At 42.3% G+C, this 24,982-nt stretch overlaps 1 protein-coding gene across 7 annotated transcripts in view; it reads right to left on the reverse strand.

Moving 5' to 3' along the window:
* Positions 1-24,982, reverse strand: part of Dnajc6 (DnaJ heat shock protein family (Hsp40) member C6) — a 147,534-nt gene that overhangs the window by 26,425 nt on the left and 96,127 nt on the right. For all 7 annotated transcript variants that reach the window (XM_085839160.1, XM_029476517.2, XM_029476523.2 and 4 more), the window contains 7 exons: positions 20,810-20,960; positions 19,765-19,814; positions 19,522-19,670; positions 8,896-9,018; positions 4,333-4,466; positions 2,651-2,845; positions 1,230-1,347 (listed from right to left, as the gene is read on the reverse strand). In XM_085839160.1, coding sequence (XP_085695286.1) covers positions 1,230-1,347; positions 2,651-2,845; positions 4,333-4,466; positions 8,896-9,018; positions 19,522-19,670; positions 19,765-19,814; positions 20,810-20,960 — 920 coding nt within the window. The remainder of the gene's footprint in view (positions 1-1,229; positions 1,348-2,650; positions 2,846-4,332; positions 4,467-8,895; positions 9,019-19,521; positions 19,671-19,764; positions 19,815-20,809; positions 20,961-24,982) is intronic.

The raw sequence follows: 24,982 nt of genomic DNA on the forward strand, positions 1-24,982 counted from the left end.
TCGAGGACTGTGTCTACGCCTTCTATTGCCCCTTTATCTGATTATTTGTAGATTATATAAATATTAAATGGCCTCTCAGGTTCATTTCTAGCTTCTCTCCATGAAAGCAAGACATTTCCTTACTTATCAGTGTCCTGCGCTTTTCTGTAGTTTTTCTTCCCAGAGACTCCTGCTCCAACCCGACAAACTCATCATCCTTCAAGGCCCACCTCCACAGTCTGTTTGGTGACCACTAGCTAAAAACACTGTTGCAATGACAGAGTCCTGTCTGTCCTCTGATACAGCATAGTGGATATTCATATGTTTGACTTGTCACCTCTAGGGTCAGTTCTGTAAGGCTAAGGCTACAATCTTACTTTTTTGTTGGTCCAAAACACCTAGGCAATAGATATGATATATGCTCTTAGCAAATATTTGATTAATTAAGATATAATTGCTTGCAACATCTTTCCCAACAGCCAAAGAGGAGAAATAATCTAAGCATGGAGAGTTAATAAATGTGGTATATCCATTCAGTTTAGTGTTGCTTAGCTATATATAGGAATGGAATATGGCTACCTGCTAAAACACAAATAAACCCCCAATCTATTACATTGAGTAAAAAAAGCCAACCATCGGAGACCACATATTATATGATTCCATCTATATGATATGTCTCCATATAAGCAAGTCTATAGAAACAGGAAAAAGATTCATGGTAGTCAGGAGATGAGGAAGGGAGTGGAAATGGTTAGTGACTGTTGATGGGTACAAGGTCTCTTTTAGTGGTGAAGGAAACATTTTTAAAATAAGATAATTCTAATAGTAACAACACCTTTGGGGAAGGCATTCTGGAAATTGAACTCAGGCCATGAGGGTTTGTGGCAAGAGCTTTTACCTGCTGAACCATCTCTTGGGGAAAAAATTCTTAACTATACTCATACTTATTTGAAAGCACTCACATTATAGTGGTTCCCCTAACCACAGCACTGAAAAAAAAAGACTCAGATTCTCAAGAACATGGCTTGCTGAAAGTCATGATGCAAGAGAGTTCCGTTGGGACTAAACCTGCCTCAATCTCCATTCCCTCCCACAGTGACAAAGAAGATGGACATCAACAAGCCGTCAGGCTCTTTCTCACTCCAAACTCACCTGTCAATCAAGCCCAAAGTGATACAGAGAAAAGACCCAGTAATACTCCTGTTACAAACTCAGGTGAGCTCACAGCCCAAGTCCTCCTGAAAGCTTACCTTCGCCTGCAGTCGGCTCCCGATGGTTGACCGCAAGTGGTACATGGAAACGATGACGTCACCTTGGACTGTGATGTTCAGAGGGATGAAGATTTTCCCATCTTGGACACGGTATTCTCTTTAAATGGAGATCAGAAGAGATCATGAGAGTGTCTGGTCTGGTACAATCACAGACACAGGAACACTCTGCTATGGCTCTAAGGGACCTGCTCACCCAGACTTAGACATAGAAACTCCTTCCTATCTTGTGCAAAAGTAGGAATGATGCCGGTATGGACTGGCTGCAGGCTGTTTCTTGGCTGGTAGAGCACTGACACAACAATGTAGGCCTTCTCTCTCCATCCAGTCAGGACATCTAGGCACATCTTGTTTTCCTCAAAGAACCATGCCCCATATAGTCACCTTTTCCTGACTTTAACAGTAAATGCCAACCAAGGTCAGAACAGAAACAAAAATGTCATACTCTCTGGGAGTCTAGACCACTGACTCCTAAATTAATCTATTGCCAACTAAATCTGTGTTGTGTAAACCAGCCATCCCCTTATCTCCTAAAATCCAAGGCCCTCTCATTGGTGTCTGTTCATCCTTGTAGATCATATAAGTACTTTTAAGTCCATCATCTTTATAGCAGTTGGTATGAGAATGCCCTCCCAGGCTCATATATTTCAATAGTTTGGTTCCCAGTTGGTAGAACTGTTTGGGAAGGATTAAGAGGTGTGGACTTTTGAAGGAGGTGTTACTAGGGGTGCTTAAGTCTTCAAAAACCCACACCACTCTTACTTAGCTCTTTCTACCTCTAGTTCATTGTGTCAAGATGTAAGCTCTCCGCCGGGCATGGTGGCGCACGCCTTTAATCCCAGCACTCGGGAGGCAGAGACAGGTGGATTTCTGAGTTCGAGGCCAGCCTGGTCTACAGAGTGAGTTCCAGGACAGCCAGGGCTATACAGAGAAACCCTGTCTCGAAAAACCAAAAAAAAAAAGATGTAAGCTCTCAGCTACTGTACCAATACCAAGCCTGCCTGAGTGCTCCCATGCTTCCCACATATGCTCATAGACTCATCCTCTGAAACTGTAAGTTCCCGAAAAATCATTTTTCTATATGTTGCCTTGGTCATAGTGTCTCATCACATCAATTTAAAAGTAACTAAAAGAATCATCTACCCAAATCACAGAGTCTCCTTTTCAAATGTGCAGGTCCTCTGTGCCCACCTCACTCCCCTCATCCTAGACACCTCAAACACTCTCCTTCAGAACAGAGTACCACTGTCTATAAAGGAGACAAATCCCTAGATTAGCTGTGCTCATCTTTGATTAAACTATGTCGAGCTTTAAAAAAATAGTCACCCATCACAGCACTAAGCAGGAGGAATGCAATCCACACAGGAATTAAATATGCAAGAAGAGAAAACATGGTGACTTACTTCATTCGTTCAAAGTCTGTGCACGTTGAATATATTTTAGTTTCTCCAATCAGAACGTCACAGTAAGGGCGGCACCCATTTCTCTGTTTATTGAAGAAGGGGACTGGGCTGACAGTGATTGCCTTGATCGTGAGCGGCTTGAAGTGAGGGCGGTAGGGCTTATCTGCAAGTAGCTCGCTCATGTAGCCTAAGTACCTGAAACAGAAGGCCGCCATTCTGTGAGACCATCACAGCAGGAGGATTGACAGCTTCTGCGGTTGTTCTTGCAAATTAAATTGCAATAGAAAATATATTCTGCACATTCCTAACATAAACTGCCACGGGGAAACACAGACAATTAAGACAGCTTGTATATTGGGGCTGGAGCCACGACTCAGTGGGTGTGAGCACCTGCTGCTCGCAGAGGACCCAGGTTTGGTTCCCAACACCAATTTAGTTGCTCACCCAGTCTGTAACTTCAATTCCAAATGGGTCTGACACCTTTTCTTCTGACCTCAGAAGCCCCAGGCATGTATGAGTAGTACATACATACATGTAGGCAAAACACCCATATATATAACAAGAATAAGAGCTTGTTCTAATGAGAAAGAGCTTGTTTCCACTGACACGCTGAGCCAACAGCAGGGTGTGTGTGCAGTCAAAGGCTTGTGGGAACACTTTACTAGCCTGATATCTGAGCATCCATTTCTATTAAATCTAGCAGATAAAGCATGTCAGCAAAAGGCAGAGTTGGATAAACTTTAGAATTTATTATCCAAAATTTGAATTTTATCCAAAGATTTAAGTAAGAACAGAGAAACTAATTATAACTCTAGGAAAGAAAATTAATCAGCTACCTAAAATGGGCTTCCTTTTAAAGCCATTTCACATTTTCTTTTTTAGCCTATATTGATTACAGACTTATATCTTAGTCATAGGAAAAATTAAGCTTTAAAACACCTATTCTCTCTATTTTTTGCATTTTTATATAGTAATCACCAGTGTCTATTTTTTTTTTTTTTCTGTGTAACCCTGGCTGTCCTGGATTTTGCTCTGTAGACCAGGTTGGTCTCAGATTTATAGAGATCCCCTTGCCTCTGCCTCCCAAGTGCTGGGATTAAAGGTGTGTGCCACCATACCCAACTACCAGCACATCGTAATAAAGACCTACAGCATGAAACTGGAAGGCACTGGGAGCCGGGCTGGGGAGAATGGCCAAGCCATGTTCAGTGGGTTTTCAGACTGGTGCTTAGCACAGCATAACCTTGGTTCAGTTCTTACTCCTTTTTCCTCTCCTTTTAAATGAAGAAAGCAGGACAGCATGTAGAGGTGGCTCCCCCTTTAATCCCAGTACTCAAGAGGCAGAGGCAGCCAGATCTCTGTGAGTTTGAAGTCAGCCTGGTCTACAGAGTTAGTTAAAGGACAGCCAGGTTTGCACACAGAGAAACCCTGTCCAAACAAACAAACAAACAAAGGAAACCTAGGCACTCTTTAACATTCCCCTTCAGTTTTAAAGCCACAGACTTTCAAATGAAGGTTCATGTGAAAACCCAACATTCTAATCCATTTTACTTTGTCATCATAGTTCAGGATAACACCAACCAATTAGAATCTAAAAGAGAGCTCCCAAGAGGCAGACCTTCTGCAGCACCGGGTACTACGTAAACCACGCATGTGCCAGCCCGACGCCTCCATCACTGTACCTCCTGTGAGACGGAGACAGTCCAATTCCTGGTCGCTTTGCGTAGAGTAATCGAACAGCAGGGCCAGGCGTGGAGTAGAGATTACAGAAAATGAACATAGCACCAACCAGGATTGACGACGCGGCACGTCCATCCTGTCAAGGAAGAGCCACAAACTCATCAGAAACATCCATTGCAGGGAAAGCCTGCTCGCAGAGAGAGAACAGAGAGAACTCCGAATTTTGAGTTTCCTTTTACTTCAGAATTGCTCATTTCAAAACCAAAAAAAAAAAAAAAAAATCACAAAGCAGCAAGGAAAGATTTTTATAAAACTGATTCTATAATCACCCAAGAAGCTCAGGAAAATAAATTCTACTTGCGTATATTTACTGAGATATAGCTTCTGGTCCTGAATGGTATAAGAAAGCAGGCTGAGCAAGCCAGGAAGCCAAGGCAGGAAAGAGCGCTCCCTTCATGGCCTCTGCATCCACTCCTGACTCCAGGTTCCTGCCCTGTTTGAGTTCCTGCCTTGACTTCCCTTGGTGATGAACTGTGATATGGAACTAACTGTAATTAGAAATAAACCCCATTATGGTGTTTTATCACAGCAGAGCAATCTTTAAGGTAAACAGTTATGTTTAATTATTTCAGGTCTGGTTACATGTTCTTCCTATGGTATCACACTGTTAAACAACCAAACAATTTTTGTTTCAAAACACTTGCGTGCAAGTGCACATGCATTCACATGCACACGTGCACATACTGGGGCCTACAGAGGTCAGAAGAGGTCCAGGTGCCTGGAGCTAGTTATAGACAGTTGTGATGTGGGCACTTGGAACCAAACTCCAGTGCTCTGGAAGAGCCTGTCTTCTTAACCACTGAGCCATCTCTCCAGCTCATTATAAGAACTTAAGAAAATAAATAAATAAATAATAAATCCAGGTTCACTCTGGGATCATCCCAATTCTGAGAGAACTGATAAAGCTTGCCTTCCAAATTTTCACCAAAGCTGATGGTTCTTTTTTAAAACATAACTAAACAACACCCATAAGGATGTTATCTATGAATCACCCACTACTCCAAGCAGATATTGAGCTATAACCCAACTGAAAATTAAATAACCTGTCCCAGCTTACTCTGTCTTAGCCACAAGAAATGTAGAAATCTCAAGCTGGAACCCCGTAAACTTTCCCAACTAGTCTACTTGCCTCACTGCAAAATGTCTCATTGGTTTGATCCTTGTGCTCAGCTGAGCCTGGGGGCTTTTTCCTCTATGACTTTTAAGTTATATCTAATGATTTGTTTGACTTATTCCTGAGGACCCGTAGTTTTGCAGGGTGGCAGGGGTGGGAGGGTCCTTCGCTTCCTTGGCTCCTCTTCTTTGTGTTTCCTCAGAAGAAGGCAGGGAGCCATAGCTATTTCTCCACATGCTGTCAGAAATTTGTCACAGAATTTAGGTCCTGAAAATGGGCTAATTTGGGGGCACCTCAAACCTGCATATTCTACTACCTCAATACCTGCCAACTTCAGCTCATCAGCTGTCCCTGCTAGCCTGACATCTGTCCCCCTGCAGTAAAGGGTTAGACTTATACTATGTGCCTCAAGACTTTACTATCCCTGCTCTGAACATAGAAAGGGGTGGGGGTTGTGGATGTGAGGAATACTTTCCTGATTCGTCATTCTCTCCAGAACTAGCCTCGTTGCCATTCTTAATCGTAACTCTTAGATATGTGTTTGCTCATTTTATCTATCATACGGACCTTTTTTTTTTTGTTGTTTTACTTTTTATTAAATGACTGGTATATGCTCATTATTTTAAATACATCTATGATATACACAGGAGGGCACTGAAGGGCTAGCGCATAGCTTCCAGTCTTTTTCCCAGACTGGTCAAGGCCATCTGACTCATTCATGCATGGCCTTTTGTAAGTGATGCTAAGAACATCCTGACAGACAACAGTCCTTGGTCAATCTCTTTTTCTTCCTCTTTATACAATTTTCATCCCCCCTCCCGCTTCTTATTTACTTATACCTCACATCCTTGGAACTATCTTCATTTACGTAGTGGCGCACGCCTTTAATCCCAGCACTTGGGAGGCAGAGGAAGGTGGATTTCTGAGTTCGAGGCCAGCCTGGTCTACAAAGTGAGTTCCAGGACAGCCAGGGCTACACAGAGAAACCCTGTCTCGAAAAACCAAAAAAAAAAGAAATAGCACTACTGGGAAAGATGATGACTCTGTCTCCAAACACAGCTGTTGATTTGATGCTGCCTGGGAAGACTCCATGCCTGGGGAAGAAAGGAATCAAATCCATGCCTCTGAGAGTCAGGGGGATACTCGGAGGGTCACAGCTGCCCATAACTAGCCAGCAGCTTCTGTAATAGGTGTCAGACTGCAGCCCAAGACTTTCATAAAGGTGGCAGCTGGCCTGCACGTCCTCCAGACACTCATCATTGGCCTCTGATGTTCTCCATGGGGCCTCAGCATGATCACACAGGTAAGATGCCTGAAGCCTGATGCTGCAGCCAAGTCCAGCCAAGACAGGATATGCACTGAGCCATCTCTCCAGGTTCTTTCATGGCATCTTTTTAAAAGCTTATTATTTTTATATTCACAGATGTTTTGCCTGAATATATATTTGTGTACCACATGCACGGCTGGTACCTAAGTTGGGAGAGGACACTGGATCCTAGGAACTACAGTTACAAGCAGTTGTAAGCCACCAGACATGAGTTATGAGAAACGAACTTGGGCCCTCTGTAGGAACAGCAAGTACTCCTAGCCACTGAGACATCTCTCCAGCCCCTCTTCATGGCTTTCTAGAACTTGCACATGATGACAGAAAGCTAGGGACGACAAAGGGTGGTTCAGGGTGACAAACAGTTCATAAGAAGTATGCTTTTACTTTGGACTGTAGTGAGCATGGCAATCGAATCCCCAGATGAATCCACAAAGCCTTGAATTTTTGAGTCGTGATTGCAGTATAAGGGCTGGAAAGCCTCGAACCTCTCTAAACTTTTGATTGATTAATTGATTAATTGATTGATTTTTGAGACAGGGTTTCTCTGTGTAGCCTTGGCTGTCCTATAGACCAGGCTGATCTTGAATTCACAGTGATCCACCTGCCTCTGCCTTGAAAGTACTGGAACTAAAGGCTTGCATCACCACTGCCTGGCTCCATCTCTCTAAACTTTCAGAAAAAAAATTAAGTTAAAATCCTCATTACACTTAAGGCTGCCTAGGCCTAAAAGCAAGCTGTTCTTCAGGGGATGGAATGTGCCCTTGAAAGCCAAGCCCTGCCCTGTGGCATTTAATACAGCTGGTCCATGAAACTACCCACAGGGGCATAATTGTCACTTTCTCTTATTTTTTTTTTAAACACCAATAGTTAAGAAAATTAAATACATTTGTATCCATTTTATCCACCTGACCCTACAATGCTTACAGATACCAAGTGCTTTGCATTCTTGCCAAGAATTTGGGAGTGGAAACAGAAATATGAAAAACATTCTTCAACTGTCTCCTCTGTTCCAGCCAGCTGGCTCTTACGGAGGGGAAAGTCAACCTGGAGGCCCTCAGAGCAAAACAAAAGAACAAACCACAACACAACACTGACTGATGTTTGAAGACAGAATGATTTCCAGCGCTTGTGCTCGACTCCCTGTGTTCATGCACACAGCCTCTTGCTCGAACCTTTTGTGTTAAAGTTCAGTGGCCGTTTCTTTCTGCAAGAGGACAGACTGGGAAACGGGCAGGGAACGGCCGGGGTGAGGCCATGTCTTCAGTGCCGCAGGTGAGGTTTAGATGCACAGTGGAAATGTCTGTACTATGGAAATTACTCAAGAGTTGGAAGGGTTTTGCTGAAAGTTGAGGTTTAAGGGACAGGTAAGAGGCCTGAGAGGAAGGGCTGAGGAAAGGGGCTGCAGCAAACCCAAGGCAAAGACCTAGCCATCCCTTCGAGAATCATTTGAAAATCGAGCTGGTCCATGAAACTACTTACATGGGGATAAATGTCACTGTCTCTTATTTTTATTTAAACACAAATAGTTAAGAGCATGTATCTCCATTTTACTCATACAAAGCTTAGAGCATTTTTACCTGTGTACCCACAGCTCCTTTCCTTCCTCTTTTATGACACGCAGCACATTTTAGAACCCCTGTATTAATTAGCCTGTGAACACGGACCTCTCCTACTCTTACTCAAATATCAAGAGTAAAGCCAGTTACTGTGCTCACACCTGTAATCCCATCACTTGGGAAACTGAGGCAGGATGATGGCCACAAATTCAGAACCTGCCTGGACTACACAGTATGAATTCATCTCAAAACAAAATAAAACACTACCAGGAATAATAAATTCTTCCTTTAATAATTATTTTTTCTTTAGGGGATTAGGAAGGGAAAGGCTGAAAATAAGATAGGTTTTAACACTAATACATCATTTCTTTTCTTCCATCATTTTTATCTGCCTGGCACTGCTTTCCCTCTAAGTAAAGTCCCAGTAAATGCTGCTAAGCTCAGGTGTTACCCTTCTGGTCCACATTTCATCAAAATTCCACCAGCAGAAGGAACAAAGATCACTCACCAAGCAGTGGACAACACAGACATTTTTTGGGTTCTGCAATAGCCAGTTATACATATTCCTACACACGGCAAACAGGTTGTGTAGACTTGGAGCCTGCCTGATGGGCCAACTGCACTCTGAGACCTGAGAGAATAGAGAAAAGAAATTAATCCTCCCATCGGTTCATCTCCATAAGCACATGTCACATAGAACTTCTGGAAGCGGTATCCTGTTGTCTCTCCGTGTATGGAACAGGGTCTAAATGCAGGGAGACAAACTTGATGCAATACTTTGTTAAGATCTCCATAATCCTGAGTTACACCAACCTTCTAGAAGTGACCCTGTGTCACCCTTTGACACAGACAGGCAGAGATGTCAAAGGGATCTAAATACCAAAAGAGGAAGAGCTTCACGCCACCAACTTTGTAATCCAGGGTTTCAGGACATAGCCCAGGTTAGCCTTGAATCCACAGTCTTCCCGCCTCAGCCTCCTGAGAAACAGGATTACAGCAGGTGGGGTAGCCTGGCTCAATATAGCAGTAGTTTTGTTAGTTTGGTTGTTGTTTTGTTTTAATTAAAGAATTCCTTTCTGCTGAAGATATGAAAACATATTTAGAAATACACTTTAACTAGATCATTTACACTAATGCTTGGATTTTTTTTAATTGCCTTAGGTAGCACAGAATTCAGTTTCTAGTACTCTTCTTCTAGATGTTTCTTATAAACTCTGTGCTCTCTATTAGCATCACAGCTCTCCTGACAACATGAAAAGTCCTGCAGAGAGAGCCAAGGGTGGCTTATACGTCTTAGTTTTCTCCTCAGCGGAACTATTTCCCATCTTCCTTTAATATACATATTTGACAGGTTAGAGATCCACTATAACACTGCTTGTCCTAATCTGTTGACAATCCAAAAAGACTAGTATTGATTAGATGACAATTTTGTTCACGAGAAATTTTACTCTCAAAGGTAAGCGATCTATATAGCCACACTGCTCAGCCCAGGTCTTTTGAGCATTATCCATTACCTTTGGCAGCACTGGCTGGACGCTGTGCAGAATTCCCTATCTGGTCTACTGGAGCCCCCTTTTCTATACAATGTCTAGGTAACAAAGACTTTCCAGGTTACCCATTTTTCTATACCCTTGAGAACAGCAAGTATATCATGCTAAACAAAACGTAAGAATGCTTCACATAAGTATCAAGGGGTCCTGGCGGTAGCAACTCAGGTCTATCAGGTTAAACTCCACAGTGGCTAACCCTTCTACCCAACACAAGTCAGGCTATCCAGGCTACTAGGTACTTCTCAAGTCTGCTCCACTGATGTTTTCTCAGGGAATAGAAATGACTTACAGAATAAAACAGTTGAAAAATTAGGAGAATGGCTGTTGTTGCCAGGGCTATACAATACAGATCTGTAGATGCTGCTTCCTGTTGGTGGTGTTTCTCTTGGAAAACTTTGTTACCCTTTGAAAGCCCAATTTCATGTTTTCACTTATCCTGGACTCTCTGACACTCACAGATAGAACCAATCACCTTTGCATCCATGCCCTGGTCAATTTTCACCCGTTCCAGTTTTTATTAGTTAAAGATTCAGGGTGGTTTTTTTTTTAAAAGAAAAAAGAAACATTTATTTTATGTATATGAGTACAGTTCACACCAGAAGGCATCTGATCCCATTACAGATGGTTGTGAGCCACCATGGAGTTCCTGGGAACTGAGCTCAGGACCTCTGGGAGAGCAGTCAGTGCTCTTAACCACTGTGCCATCTCTCCAGGTCCCAGGATTGTTTCTATTGTTGCAGTTTCCATGACAACCTAGTAACTTTCCCAAGCTTCCATTCTCTTGGGTGTTGAATGCAAGTTGAGTATTGAGGGTGGTTGCTGAGATTAAGTCAGGTTTAGTGTCAGCTGCTCTGTCTCTCTCCCTGGTTACAGAGTTCCATGACAAAAGAAAATGTAACTCCTCCCTATTGTAACCTCAAAGTTGGGTGTCTAAGTCTTAGGTGGGTAGGTACTTACTGAATGAATAAATGAATGAATGAATGAACAAAAGCTAAAGGAATAAACCTTACTTTGCAATCTTTTTGTAATAGGATTTTTCTAATATCCTACTAAAAGATTTATTCCATTTTTTATTTATGAACATGTTTTACATACATTATGCACAAGTACACACAGAGGCCAACAGAGGGCATAAGATCCCCTTGAACTTGTATTGCCAGAGGTTGTGAGTTATCCCACATGAGTGCTGGGCGCTGAACCCTGAGCCTCTGCTCTTAAAGGATGAGCCATCTCACCAGCTTCTACACAGATATCCTTGAGAAAGGATAGACAGATCAAATTTGTTGGAAATTTTTTACATTATAGCAGAGTGAAAAATACAAGAAAATTTTCTTCTAAGGTAAATTTAAAGCATTTAAAAACCATATGCTAACCACCCACATACCGCATGTCACTATCTGAAATGAGTCTCAGCTAAAAGCTGGCTCCATTGTTCTTAGACAATAAGCTAACAGCTCTAGGATCATTAAATCAATCAAGGAAATAATATTAATTTAAAGTACTCCATAATTATATCTTTCCTCGATATATAATTACATGGCACTAGGCAAACACATAATTAGACATTTTTAAGAAAAAAAAAATGTACTCTGTCTAAAGTAGGAAAAACATTAAGCCATAAACACCCCACCACTACCAAATTAGGAATCTGATCAGTGCCAGCTTTCTGTGACTCTCTAGGCCACACTTTATACAACGTGTAAGGCCCTAGGCTGTGTGACACTTTGTTACCCTATCTCCCTGAATGCTGCTGGACTAACTGAGTATCAGAGAATACCATGGCAGTCGCGGGCTCACCATGATACTGGAAGAGGCCAAGACAACAGCAGGGCTGGAGCTGGACACCACCAATCTTGACCTTCCTCTAAACTGTGTGCCAAACACAAGAGCCAACGGTGTAGCAGAGAGTCAGGCTGACCCACCGTGTCTGGTATTTCCTGATTAGTACATTTATGGAAGACAAGTATTTCAGTCACCAATTGGGATAGTCTGTTATTACCACTGTTAATCTTTATCACCATTTACTGGGTGCTTACTTCAAGTTAGGCATTATTAAACAAATTTATCTTTGACAATAAGCACATGGGAAAAACTGCTTATGCAGGTTAAAGATGGTGTTCAATTGGTAGAATGTTTGCCTTACATACATGAGGTTCTGGGTTTGATCGCCAGTACTATAAAGAGAGGAAGGAAAAGAAGGAAGAATAAAAGAAGGAGGAAGTAGGGGATAGAGGAAGGGAGGGATAGAAGAAGGGAGGAAGGGAGGAAGAGGGAGGAAGGGAAGGAGGAAGGAAGGGCATTTGTGAAATAGATACTGCTATTGTCATAATTATCTTTTTTATAGTGTAGTGTTTTGAGACAGGGTTTCTCTCTGCAGCTTTAGCTGTCCTGGTACTAACTCTGGAACTAGACAGGTTGATGTCAAAATCACCACTCTGCCACCCGAGTGCTGGGATTAAAGGCAGGTACCATAACACTTAACTGTCATAACTATCTTATACAAGAAAGCAACTGAGTCAAGGCAGTGGAAGAATGTCTTGTACAGTAAAAGGAACATTTGAGATATGAGCCTAAGGTAAAATTTAAAATTTATTATTTGTGTATACTTTCATCCCAACAAAATAAATAAACTTTACTATGATGCCCTGCCTATAGTTATTAAGAATAGCTCCATAAGGCGTCTGTAAGGTAACTGAGCTTTACCTTAGTTAGAGACGTTCAGTTCATAGAAGGTTGTGTATCTGTAGCATGTGAGCCTCTGGCTCCCAGTCCAGATAATAATTTCCCCCTCCCTAATTCCTGCCCAGATAATAATGTACAGAGCCTGAGAGAGAGAGTTTATCACTCTCTCCTCTGCAGCCATCTCCTCACCAACCTCAAACTAAAGCAGAAACAACCAGGAGCGACTGGGACTTCTTCAGTGAACTCTGTAACAAATGAGGGAAGACCCTGTCTTGCAGTCATGAGCCCTGTAAGAACCCCAAGTCATTAACACATCTTCCAAAAACTGAGCTGTTTTCAAAGGCAAAAAATACACCCTACGAGATTTGGAAATAATCCATATGAAGGAAGATTTTAAAAGAACCAACTGGGTGACTGGTTTCTACACTACTACCAAGGCTTTCCGAGTACCATCCTTCATAGGTGGATAGAGAAGGGCAGGCCTGGGCAATACTGAATGCCATTGCCCAGAACTTTGGAACACTGAGCAAGGTTAGAGTTGACCTCTATTCACCCAGCCTTTTGTTTTCTCCAACAGTATTGCCAAGAAGTAAGTGGAACAATGATTCTTGATACTAAAGGACATAGCCACAAGCCTATACAGAAACACACACACACACATACACACAGTGGATCAATACAGTGTTAACACTGGAGATGGTTTAAAGAAAGATTTGGATCTAGATAGCACATTATTGAGTGTAATTAATGAAACTATACACTTCCAGTGGTTAAAACTGTATCATTGTTATATATATAGTCCCACAGTATTTTTTACTAGTGCAAGAACTTTGTTAAGTTCTCTGAAACACACCAATTGATCTAAATACACAAACCTAAATCTAAAATACACAAATGACATAAATTGTCATTCATATCAGGAATACTTGTTTTAGGGCTAGGGTTAGCTCAATATATACTGCTCCTGAAGGTGACCCAGGTTCAGTTCCTAGCTCCAACACTGGGGAGCTCACAACCACCTGTAACTACAGTTCTGAGGATCCAGTGCCAGGGTTTGGCTTGCAATGGTGCACATGGTTCATACACCTATGAATATAGTACATAAAATCTCACACAGGTATATCAATAACAATCTTATTGGTCTGATTGTCATTGAGAGCATTGGCACTTTTAATCCTCAAGGGTAGATATTTTTCTATGAATAATAATTAAAAAATTCTTTGGCTGTTATGTTAAATGAATATGATATGCCTGTCTAATTGACTTCTAAATATTTGCTTGTTCTCATTGAATACTACTACTGTCCATCTTGATCATTGAGGTAACTTGGTATTGTGTTAATGGGTTTGTTTGTTTGTTTTATTTTGCTTTAAAGTGGGCAGTGTTTACTTTAGAGACTTGTAACTAGTCTGAGAATAAATGACTGCCATGAGATTGCAGTCCACTACTGAAAAAAAAATTCTTTGGCAATTCTGAATGCGCATTCTAGCGCCTCACTTTCAGTGTGAGTTTATTTGTCCACACTTGTTTGGGGTCAACTCCATTACTTACTTTAGACTACAAAATTCCTGTCTTATGTGCCTACCTCCTGTCACATGTGCAAACACTACAAAAGTGCTATCTCATTGTCTCATATGATTCCCGTTAATTTATATGGCTTTAAAACCATGGAAGTTTACCATGACACAGAAAACAAACAAACAAACCCAACCCTCAGAAAAGTAAAATCTCCCTGATACAACAACCTCTCTTCATCACTATAACCTGTACCCCAAACATTCAAACACAGAATCTAAGGGGGTGTGACAGAGTTCAAGTTCCATAGAAACAGAGCTAGATTCCACAAGTCTGTTAGTAGCATCAGTCCTATGGTACACTATTTCCAATACTGACCCTTTATGGGAAAATCTACCTACAGTTATTAAAAATGAGATTTTGTAGCAGACCAAGCCTTTCACTAAACTGGAAGCAGGAAGGTGTGGTTCTAGTCCTCACTGCCCAGAGCATAAGGACCAAGAAGACAGACCGTCTCAGTATGTGACAATGAGATGCCAATCAGTCCACAGTCAGAGAGGAGGGCAAATCTCTTTGGAAAGAGATATACCAAATCAAAATGAGCTGAAGGGAACACTCGGATTTGGGGACCATCTTCCCGTAAGTAAGGGTTGAGAGACATAGGTAAGTGGGTCCAGTTCTATTTTGACCAGGTCTACTGGAACTCCTGGGGAGGGGTTAAGGATACTATGTAATTTGTAGTAGGGGAACGAATTGCAAAAGTCTAGAGTATGTGAACTCTCCCCCTTAGTGAAAAAAGACCAGTAAAGGAAAGGATGGCCAGCCTACAGCTCAGATGGCTTTTTATGGAGAATATATAGCTTATGCAAAACTACTGTGTGTGTGTGTGTATGTCTGTGTGTGTGTGTGTGTGTGTGAGAGTATGTGAGTGTGAGTGAATGTGTGTAAGTGTATGTGTATACAAGAGAGTGTGTAGATGAGTGTGTGTGTATGTGTATGCATCATTTGTACATTCCTGATTGGCACAGAGACTCTAACAATGAAGGACTGTAAATGATGACTCTAGAGAGGCAAAAGCCCCTCATGATGAATCTAATGAGACACTTATAGCTTTTGGACAAGAGCTACTCAAGCATATCTTCATACGTATAAATGCTTCTATATCAATTTACAAATGTTCTTACCTTTCTACCTTTGCCATGAAGAGAAATGACAGCACTTCTTCCCTTTACAGTGTGTGTGCATCCCTCTCTCAGGACCAGCTGCATGCCTGGCTCCCACACTGAGCCCCTCCCTCCACAGGCTCCACAGTTAATTTTTACATTCAGAGTTTGGATGCCCTGCATTCTCTCTCCAAGTAGGCTTAAGTGCCTTGACAACAAGAACCACATATTTCTACTATAGCGACAATGTTTAACATTTCTTGACACATTCTGTTATTTTTGGAAACATTTATTTTATTTTATTTTATTTTATTTTATTTTATTTTATTTTTCGAGACAGGGTTTCTCTGTGTAGCCCTGGCTGTCCTGGAACTCACTTTGTAGACCAGGCTGGCCTAGAACTCAGAAATCTGGCTATCCTTGAACTCACTCTGTAGACCAGCCTGGCCTCAAACTCAGAAATCTGCCTGCCTCTGCCCTCCCAAATGCTGGGATTAAAGGCGTGCACCACCACCGCCCAGCTTGGGAACATTTATTAGCCATTCTGTGTACCGTTCTATATATCAAATAAAGTAAACACGGTCCCTGGTCTCCTAGGGCAAGTGAGAGCAGCCTGGGATAGATGCTCAGTACAGAATTCCTGTTCCCTTTTTGTCAATTAAGAGCAGTAGCAAGAGCTTTAGTTACACTATCAGATGCCTTTCTTTATAAATATTTTTATAGAGCTTACTGGGTAAAGCGTTTGTCGTGTAAAAATGAGAACTTGAGTTTGGATCCACATAAAAGCCAGACATGGTGGCATGCATCTATGACCCTAGCACTGGGAAGCAGAGAATGGCAAGTCTCGGGGTTCACTGGACAGTCAGTCTAGCTGAGACCCCAAGCTCTGGGTTCAGTGAAAGACTATGCCTCTGGCTTCCACGTGGTCTTGCACACATACATGCATACAAATATACAGCATGGGCTTTTGAGAAACGCTACTCAAGCATATCTTCATATATATAAATGCTTCTATATCAATTTTACAAATTTTCTAACTTTCAGTAGGAAACTGAGACTGGTCACAAATGTACCAAAACCAAATGAAACTTCTATGAAATGGTGGTCAGGATATTCCATTGTCCTTCCATTGTGAAAATAATGGCATTCAGTTAGTGTCCAAATAAAAAAACACAGCCTCAAATATTTAAAGCATAGCACTGCACATCTGTAATCTTAGCAGCTGGGAGCTAAAACAGGAAGAACGAAAGTTCAAGACCATATTGGGCTACGTAGCAAGACCCTGACTCAATAAACAAAAAGACAGTTGTATTCAACAGAACATCAAGATCCATTAATATTGTAAATCCTCTTGCTTGGAATCATAAGGTAGAGAGAGAACAACAGTTAGAGTGTTAGTTTATTATGATAGATTTTAATGAACTACATGTAAAATTCCATCACAGAGTGGAAATTTCAGTCTAAACACTTCAAAATGGTTTTTACTGATTACCTGTCTTTCTGTCTGTCTGTCTGAGACAGAATCTTGCTATGTAGCCCAGGCTAGCCTTGAACTTTCTGTGTAGCCCAGGCTGAACATGAATGTGTTATCCTCCTATCTCTGCCTCCAATGTGCTGAGACTTCAGGTTTTACTAGTTTCAAAATGGTTTTGTCAATACTTCTCAGAGAGGAATCCCCACAGCAGGGGTAGGAGAAGTGTCCAAGACACTCCTTAGAAATGCAGAGTCTTACTCCACCCCCATCCTACTGGAGCAGAAGTTGGTGTCTAACAAGGCTTGGAAGCCGTTCTCATGCACACTGACATTCAAGATTGCTCTAGGAACACAAAGATTCTTAACAAAACTTTCTTATCTTGTTGACTGTTAGGACATGAAGAGATCTGGTAGGTACATAGAACAATGCTTTTTTGGGGGTGGGGTGGGGGGACAGATGTGGATACTAAGCCCAGAGATTATCAACAGCCACCAGAATCATAATCACTAATGAGCAAAAAAGTGTTCCAGCATAAAAGTGAGGGTCCATGGCTTTGCATATCTGAAATCAACTTCATTTTTTAAACATGTATTTATTTTGTATATGTGTGTGCTCACACCATGGCACATGTGTAGAAGTCAACAGACAACTTGTGAGAGTCAGTTCTCTTTATTCCTGGGTTCCAGGTATTGAACTAAAGCCATCAAGTTTGGCGACTAACACCTTTACCCACAGAGCCATCTCACTAGCTCCAAACTCCACTTCTTAAATGTCCCTGCAAAAAAAGTCCTTCCTGTTGATTAATGGATCCTGATGAAGTTGTAGAACCAAGCATATCTAAAGCACAAGCCACAAATATTTGAAGGTAAGACAGACAGACAGACAGACAGACAGACAGACAGACAGCACATGAGAGCAGCAAAACCTTATTTTAGTGAGTCAATCAAAAACTCAGAAGCCAATGGTATCAGGCATGACATCAAATTCAAGCCTAAGCCACCTCCCATTGTTCCCTGATGAGCCTGAAATGAAGAATATCCCTCTAACTTGTTTTAAAAACTTCTTTAAAAGGCTAATTTTAAAAAATGTTTAAAGGATAATCTAACTTTTCCAAGGTCAACTGTCAGCTCAAGCTGATGAAGCTCATCACAGCTGAGAGTTTCTGACATGGGTGGGGGATTGGGACACACACAAACACACACACACACACACACACACACACACACACACACACACACTACAATCTACTCGGTTTTCTTTAAAGGGTTGGTCACTGGGCATTGACCATGCTCCAGTGAATATATGGGCAACACAAATTGGTACTTTTCTTCTTTTTCTTTTTCCTTCTTCTCCTTATTTTTTGGGAGAAGGCACAAGGGTGGGAGTGGGCTTGGGAAGACTGGGAAGTGAGTGTGATAGGGTACATCATGTGCAATTCTTAGATAATCAATACAAATACCATGTTGGGGGGGGGGGAAGAAAGAAAGGAAGCCATATACTTGTGTGATTTGTGGCAAGTTACCTCACTTCTCTGGGCCTATTGTATTCTGCCCTGAGAGAACTCTTGAATTGTGTGTGTGTGTGGTGTTGCATGTAAACTTCTCCATGCCATGTAAAAACTTCATAAGTATTGATTGCAGTCCTTTCCATTATCAATATTCATAATCACATTACCAAGATGAGGTATAGAAAGACAAGCTGATAGTCCCAGAACTTGAGAGGCAAAAGCAATTCCACAAGTTCACAACCCACATGGTCTATCCTGAGAATTTCAAGCCAGCCAGGGCTATGTAGCAAGACTTTGTGTCATTAAAATTTTAATATGGGCTGGTGAGATGGCTCAGTGGGTTAGAGTACCCGACTGCTCTTCCGAAGGTCCAGAGTTCAAATCCCAGCAACCACATGGTGACTCACAACCATCCGTAACGAGATCTGGCGCCCTCTTCTGGAGTGTCTGAAGACAGCTACAGTGTACTTACATATAATAAATAAATAAATCTTTAAAAAAATTTTTAATATACAAATTAAAATAGTATCACCAGTCCTACAGTAAAGATTGTTTTCATGCTGTCCTTCATTTATAGGATGCCAGAAATACATTACTATTTAATTTAATTTAATGAGCTTTTTTTTTGTTGTTGCTCTCTGTATACCTGTATACTACATATGTAAAGTGTCCTCTGAGGCCAGAAAAGGGTATTAGACGCCTAGGACCTGGAATTATAGCTGGCTATAAGCCACTATTTAGGTGACGAAAACTGAACCTGGATCCTGTGGAAGAGCAGAAAATACTTTAAGCTCTGAGCCATCTCGCTAGCCCCAGAAATACATTATTCTTAAAAAGGTCTATCTGTACTGTTCTAACTGCACTAGCTTCTAATGATACCATGATGCCATGATCAAAGGCATCCTCAAAAACTGATTTTTCTATAGCAAATTACCCTGTGCAACAGTTCCATTGCTAAACTGAGCCTCAAAAACAGCCACCGAATGCTTTGAGCTGCCAGCTTCAGGGGTGTTTCACTGGCAGGCACAAATTCTTGTAATTACTATCAGCTAAGCAAAACCTTCAGCATATTTTATAACAAGAATTTTTGTGGTTAGAATGGTCCAGTGTCCATAATCCCTCGCCTCATGCTCCTATGAAAAGGCCCCCAAGGATATCTCCCAAGAGCCAAACACCTTCAACCACGCAGATGGTGAAGCAACAGCACCCTCTGCGACCCTTGCTCAGTGGGAAAGCTCCTTACCCGGCTGTGGAACTTGGCAGTTCGGTAAGACTTGGGTGACAAGTTGTATACTGTGTAGTGGTCGAGATGTCTGGAATCCAAAAAGCTACGGATGTCATCAACCTGATTCCTGAATCCTATGTCAACACTGTCCACAGGAAAGGACATCACTAGGAGAGGTCACACAGACAGAAAGCAGGTTACACAGATCTGCTGTCAGGATGAACAGCACCTCAGAGCAGTCAACAGATATGAGAACCTTACCGATAATCCTGGAGGTGACGTAAGTAAAGTCTAGGTCTCCCTTTGTGTAGCTAAAAGTGAGGGAGGAGAGGGCACTCATTAGAGCAATCCAGATATGTCAAGGTTTCTCTCTATATCACTTAAACATCATGAATCAGTCCACTTCCGGCATAGTTTGATCTCCTCCATCTCTTTCCTCTAATCACTAAGGGAAGGCAGCCCACATCCTCTAGCCTCACCACCCACCCGTGCATGCTGCTGCCCCACACAGGCCCCTTGACGAGCACTATCAGTCTTGGAATAGAACTGCCTGCCATGTTTTTCCTAACACTGACGGTTCAGAGTGTCTGTCCACCTGAAACTCTTTCCTAATTGTGAACCGCTATGAAGAAAGAAAGAAGTGGCTGAGAAAAAGCAAAAGACCCTATGTCCCTTCCTATCAAGGTCCTGATTAAACAACAGAGGAAATAGGAAAGTTTGCCTTTGGAAACAAGATTAGAATGTCAATAAATATATTGGATTTGACTTCTGATTCAAAACTGCGTGTTGTAACAGAAATTAAATGAATAATTTTATAATTCTTAAGAATAAAAAACTACTACATTATTCATGTAAGAATTTTCATATAGGGGAAGAGAAATTAACTTCCCCCACTAAATAAATGTTGAAGGACTGCATGATACAAAAGGTCTGTTTCCATTTCAACCCTCAGACTGCCTGTGCACTATCTGACCTAATTCTCTAACCACTCAGAGACATGAATCCTATCAGATAATTTGACACTTTGCCTTACACCATATAGAGTTTATAAGCACAGACACGGCATCGTGATCCACATTGTTTATAAAGCCAAAGTCAGGGGCAATCCTATGCTAACATACCAATGAGCTGAGACCCACAGGCTGTACTTGTAGCCTCAAAAGAACTTAACATTATGGTTTATATTGATCAGAGTCAAAATTAAGTCACAAAGTTGACACTATGTCAGCCCAATAAGGGGTTGGCAAGCAACCAGATCCCTTGGAAGCCTGGGTTCCACCAGCCTGGCCAGGAAGAATGTACACACCTGCTAACAGACTGGATGACCCTGGAGGATGTATCTTTGAGAGTGTCTTTCAAGTTGTCCTTCAGGTTGCTGAATAGCCTCCCTGCCCCACCTTTCACCATGTCAAAAAGGCCTCCCCCATAGCTAGGCTCCATGTCTGGAGATGAGGCACCTGCAAAGGAAAAGCAGAAAGTTACTACAGTATTCAACACCAATCCCTCTTAATCCCACAACACGCATGCCATGTCCAACAGGCTAGGTCTGTCCCAGCAATTGTGGGCTGCTCTCGGAGTATACTGACTGAGTTTTAGCAGTGCTGCCTATACCCAGAGAGGGCAAGGTAAGTTGTTGACTATTCACTCCCAGGAACAGGGGTCTACAGAGTCATGATGTACAATGCCAGGGCCGCTATCCACAGCAACATATCATTCCATCGTGCCTAGAACGGTGTAGCCGTCACTGCTGTGACTTATCAGACACCCCAGTGTCTCTTCCCTTGTGACTACATGAAATTGTACCCCTTGTGGCTAGCGCTAGTCAGCACTATTGATATTTGGGTCAAGTACTTCTCTGTTGAGGTATCACCTGTTTCACAGGGTGCTTAGTAGAATCCCTAGCCATCACAGAGTCTGGGACTACCTAGAGATCCAGGCATCCTCTAGGGGCTTGGAATGAAGCCTCTTGCAAATGCAAGGAAGAGGATTCTATTTTTGTCATTTTCTTTCCTGAACTCTGATCAAATGAGATAACTTTCTTTGTGCTTACTGGTCGGAATAATGTTTGTGTTTTAAATTTCAAGTACCTACTATACTCTTATATATGCCTATAAATATGCCACTCTTCCATACTGATCACAACAGCTACAGATGCCTGGTGCATCATTAGCAATCTATTGCAAAGTGCTACTGTATTGGAAATTGCCAAGAGCAGTGAATACTGGAGAATAAACAAATGGGCATGTGAGCAAATGTTCTCCATTTCCCGGACTTTCCTATCAGCAGGAGCAGTACTTAGGCCGTTTATGGTAGAATAGTTCCCCACAATTGGAAATTGTTTATTATTCTTATTGAGAAACAGTGAGACATGTTCTTATTCTGAAGCCAAGGCTGACCTGAAATTCACAGTGATCCTCCTGCCTCAGCTCCCCATGTGCTAGGACTACCTGTATAAGTCACTCTGCCCAGCCTATTACTCTAATTTCTACAGTAGGAGAAACAGAGTCTCAAAGAAGAAGACAGCTCATCGACAGTTTCAGCTAACTAGAACAGCCAGCCACTCATACCCTAACTAGAACAGCCAGCCGCTCATACCCTAACTAGAACAGCCAGCCGCTCATACCCTAACTAGAACAGCCAGCCACTCATACCCTAACTAGAACAGCCAGCCACTCATACCCTAATTAGAACAGCCAGCCGCTTATACCCATGTGTGCAGTTCTAACATCTGAGTGAGAACCAGCCCCATCCCACCATCTCCAGCCCCATACTAGTCCACAATTCTGACAACTGTGATCAAAATAGTCTTTCCTTGCTCTTTCTCCATGACTCTCCTCCAAGCCAAGAAATGGCCATCTTAAAGAATTAGGCTGTTCCCGATTCCCAAGGATCATCCCAGCTGAGTTTCTGGACTGTTGCATTCTCTCTTGGAAGGTCACGAGACCCTCACCTAAGTACCCAGCTGCTCACACGGAGATGCCAAAGCTTTTAAGAGAACCTGACCTAAGTTTGAACTCAGGTAAACTAACAGGCTGGTACCTAGCATTAGTTTCTTAGTTGCCCCCTAACAAAACCTGAGCCTAGCTCCAGTCTCTAGGCTAATCCCCAACAAGACCAGCGTTTCCAGGTTACACCCTCAACAAGACCAGTGTCTCTAGGTTATTCCCCCAACAAACCTGCACCCTGAGGTTACAAGCCCACCCCTTTCCCAATGACCACCAGTGCAGAGGGGAGAAGAAGTTAAGTTTATGATATGACTCCCAGCACCAGCCAATTAATGTTAAAGGCCACAGCAGCTTTCCAATTAGATGCTTGCACACGTATTCCCTGCTTGCTGCTTACTATTAAGCCTTGCCCTAATAGACATCCAGGGCTCCCCCACCACCAAAACTGTCCTGTGTGGCAGTGGTGCATTGGGAGTGGGGGAGAGCTAGCTCAAATAGAATAAAGACCCTGCTGTGAGTTGCATCAGATTGGCTCCTGTGTGTGTTTGGGGGGATCACTAACATTTCCTTAGCACAACAACACCTGGTGTATGCACCTCAGCCTTGGGAAGTGGATAAGCAGAGAAGACTTCGAGGTGGGGGGAATCCATCTAATCAACCAGAGGGAAGCCCTCATCCCTGCTGAGCCAAGGAAAGGCCTGTGGGGGAAGAACACTCACAGCCATACAAGTAACCCCTCACATACACAAGCACTGTGACAAAGCCCAATAAACTCATTGGATCCCTAGAGTGGATTTTGGAGGAGTCTTCCATTAACAACCACCAAATGGGGATCATGTCTGAGATTTATGGAAACATCTAATGCAAAACTACCACACCTATGAAAAAGGACAGATTATCTCCCTTTAAGAACATGAATGCATAAAAAACGATATCCTGTTTTCATCTTAAATACACTGAGGACAGAGAGGCATAAAATGCTCTCACCAGTTACAGCCCAAAGTGCTGTGTCTGCACACCGTCCTCACCACTTTCAGGGAAGACATCAAGTTGATTATCTAGACATCTCGCTGACTTAGTTTCACCCTGGTACAGAACACTGAGACACAGGCCTATTAAATGATATAAATGTCTTTGATCACCCAAACCTCACTCCTGGTATCTCAGATCTCACTCTGCTCATTAGAGCCCTGGAATGCTGGAGAAGCCAGAATGACTTTCCAGACCTCATTTATAACACCCATACATCCGAACCACATCACATAAGCCATGTCACAGAAGACAGGAGGCACACCATGTGATTTCTTTCACCATAATGGCTCATTTGGGTAGCCACACCAGCTTTTCTTAGTGAGGAACATTGGGTATCAAAAGTAAAGATTCTGTGAAGGGTATTTTTGTCTCCACTAGATGAGTGAAAAGAGGTTTTAAAAACCTAACTGAGCACAGAGCTATATGACATGGTTGGAAAGTGACAATGCAGAAACAAACAAACAAACAGTGGCCTCAGTACAGCAAGACTGAGCTCTGGCAATTCCAGTCACTTGTCTGTCTTTATATAGTCTGAGAAACCCCAGTGACTTTCCTATATTTTAATTGTCTGGGAAAGGAGAGTTAAAAGGCACATCAGTTCATATCATATGACAGTTTTTGAAGGCTGACTTTCAATGTCTGGAAGTAAAACGTTATTGGAATTCGGAGCTAGAGTTGTAGCTCAATGGTAGATCATTTGCATGGGATGCACAGAAAACAAGAGCAGAATGAGAGTCATGTGTTTACGTGTTTATGTCTGGTCAGTGGCACTTCCATGCTGCTATGATGGAGCTGAGTAGCCGTGACACACCTGACAGCCCGTGTAGCCTAAAATATTTACCAGCTGGCTTTTCAAGTAAGTTTATTAACCTCTCTGTACTAGATTATCCACCTTACATGCTACCTATGGGAATCATGCTAGCCAGGATCCTCTGGCATCCAAGGATGGAAGCGGGTACCAAGGTAAGAAGTGAAAGTGAATGAGTACCATATAAGGAGAAAAGCCCGGGCCTCTGTTTCAACTCCAGGCAGACTCTTATCTATGACACTTTTGTCTTTTTAAAACCTAAGCCCACAAAAGACACATGTCAGAGCCGTACCCTGCCTCACCAAGAATGTCTGAAATGAGTTTCCCTGGGGATTATCAGCACTTAGGAGAGCAGCATCACCACACTGTATCCGGCACACAAATTGCCTGACCAGTTCTTACAACACTGTGAGTCTTGGGAGAGGTACCTCCCCCTGAACTGCTCACTGTCTGTTCACCCATCAGCGTTAACCTGTTTTGTTGTTGTTGTTGTTGTTGTTGTTTTGTTTTGTTTTGTTTTGCTTTGTTTTGTTTTTTAAGGAAAACTGGAGGCAATGACTATCCATTTGAAAAATATACCCTTCAGAGGCTGGCACAGTGTCCAGGTGGTCCCTACTGCCTTGCCAAGTAAGAGAGGTAAAAAAGGCAGGCGAGACTGCCCTTCATGGGAATCATATCTACCTGTAATAACTGA

This window comes from Mus caroli, unplaced genomic scaffold (assembly GCF_978045245.1).
Source record: "Mus caroli unplaced genomic scaffold, Mus_caroli_1 scaffold_6, whole genome shotgun sequence".
NCBI lineage: Eukaryota > Metazoa > Chordata > Mammalia > Rodentia > Muridae > Mus > Mus caroli.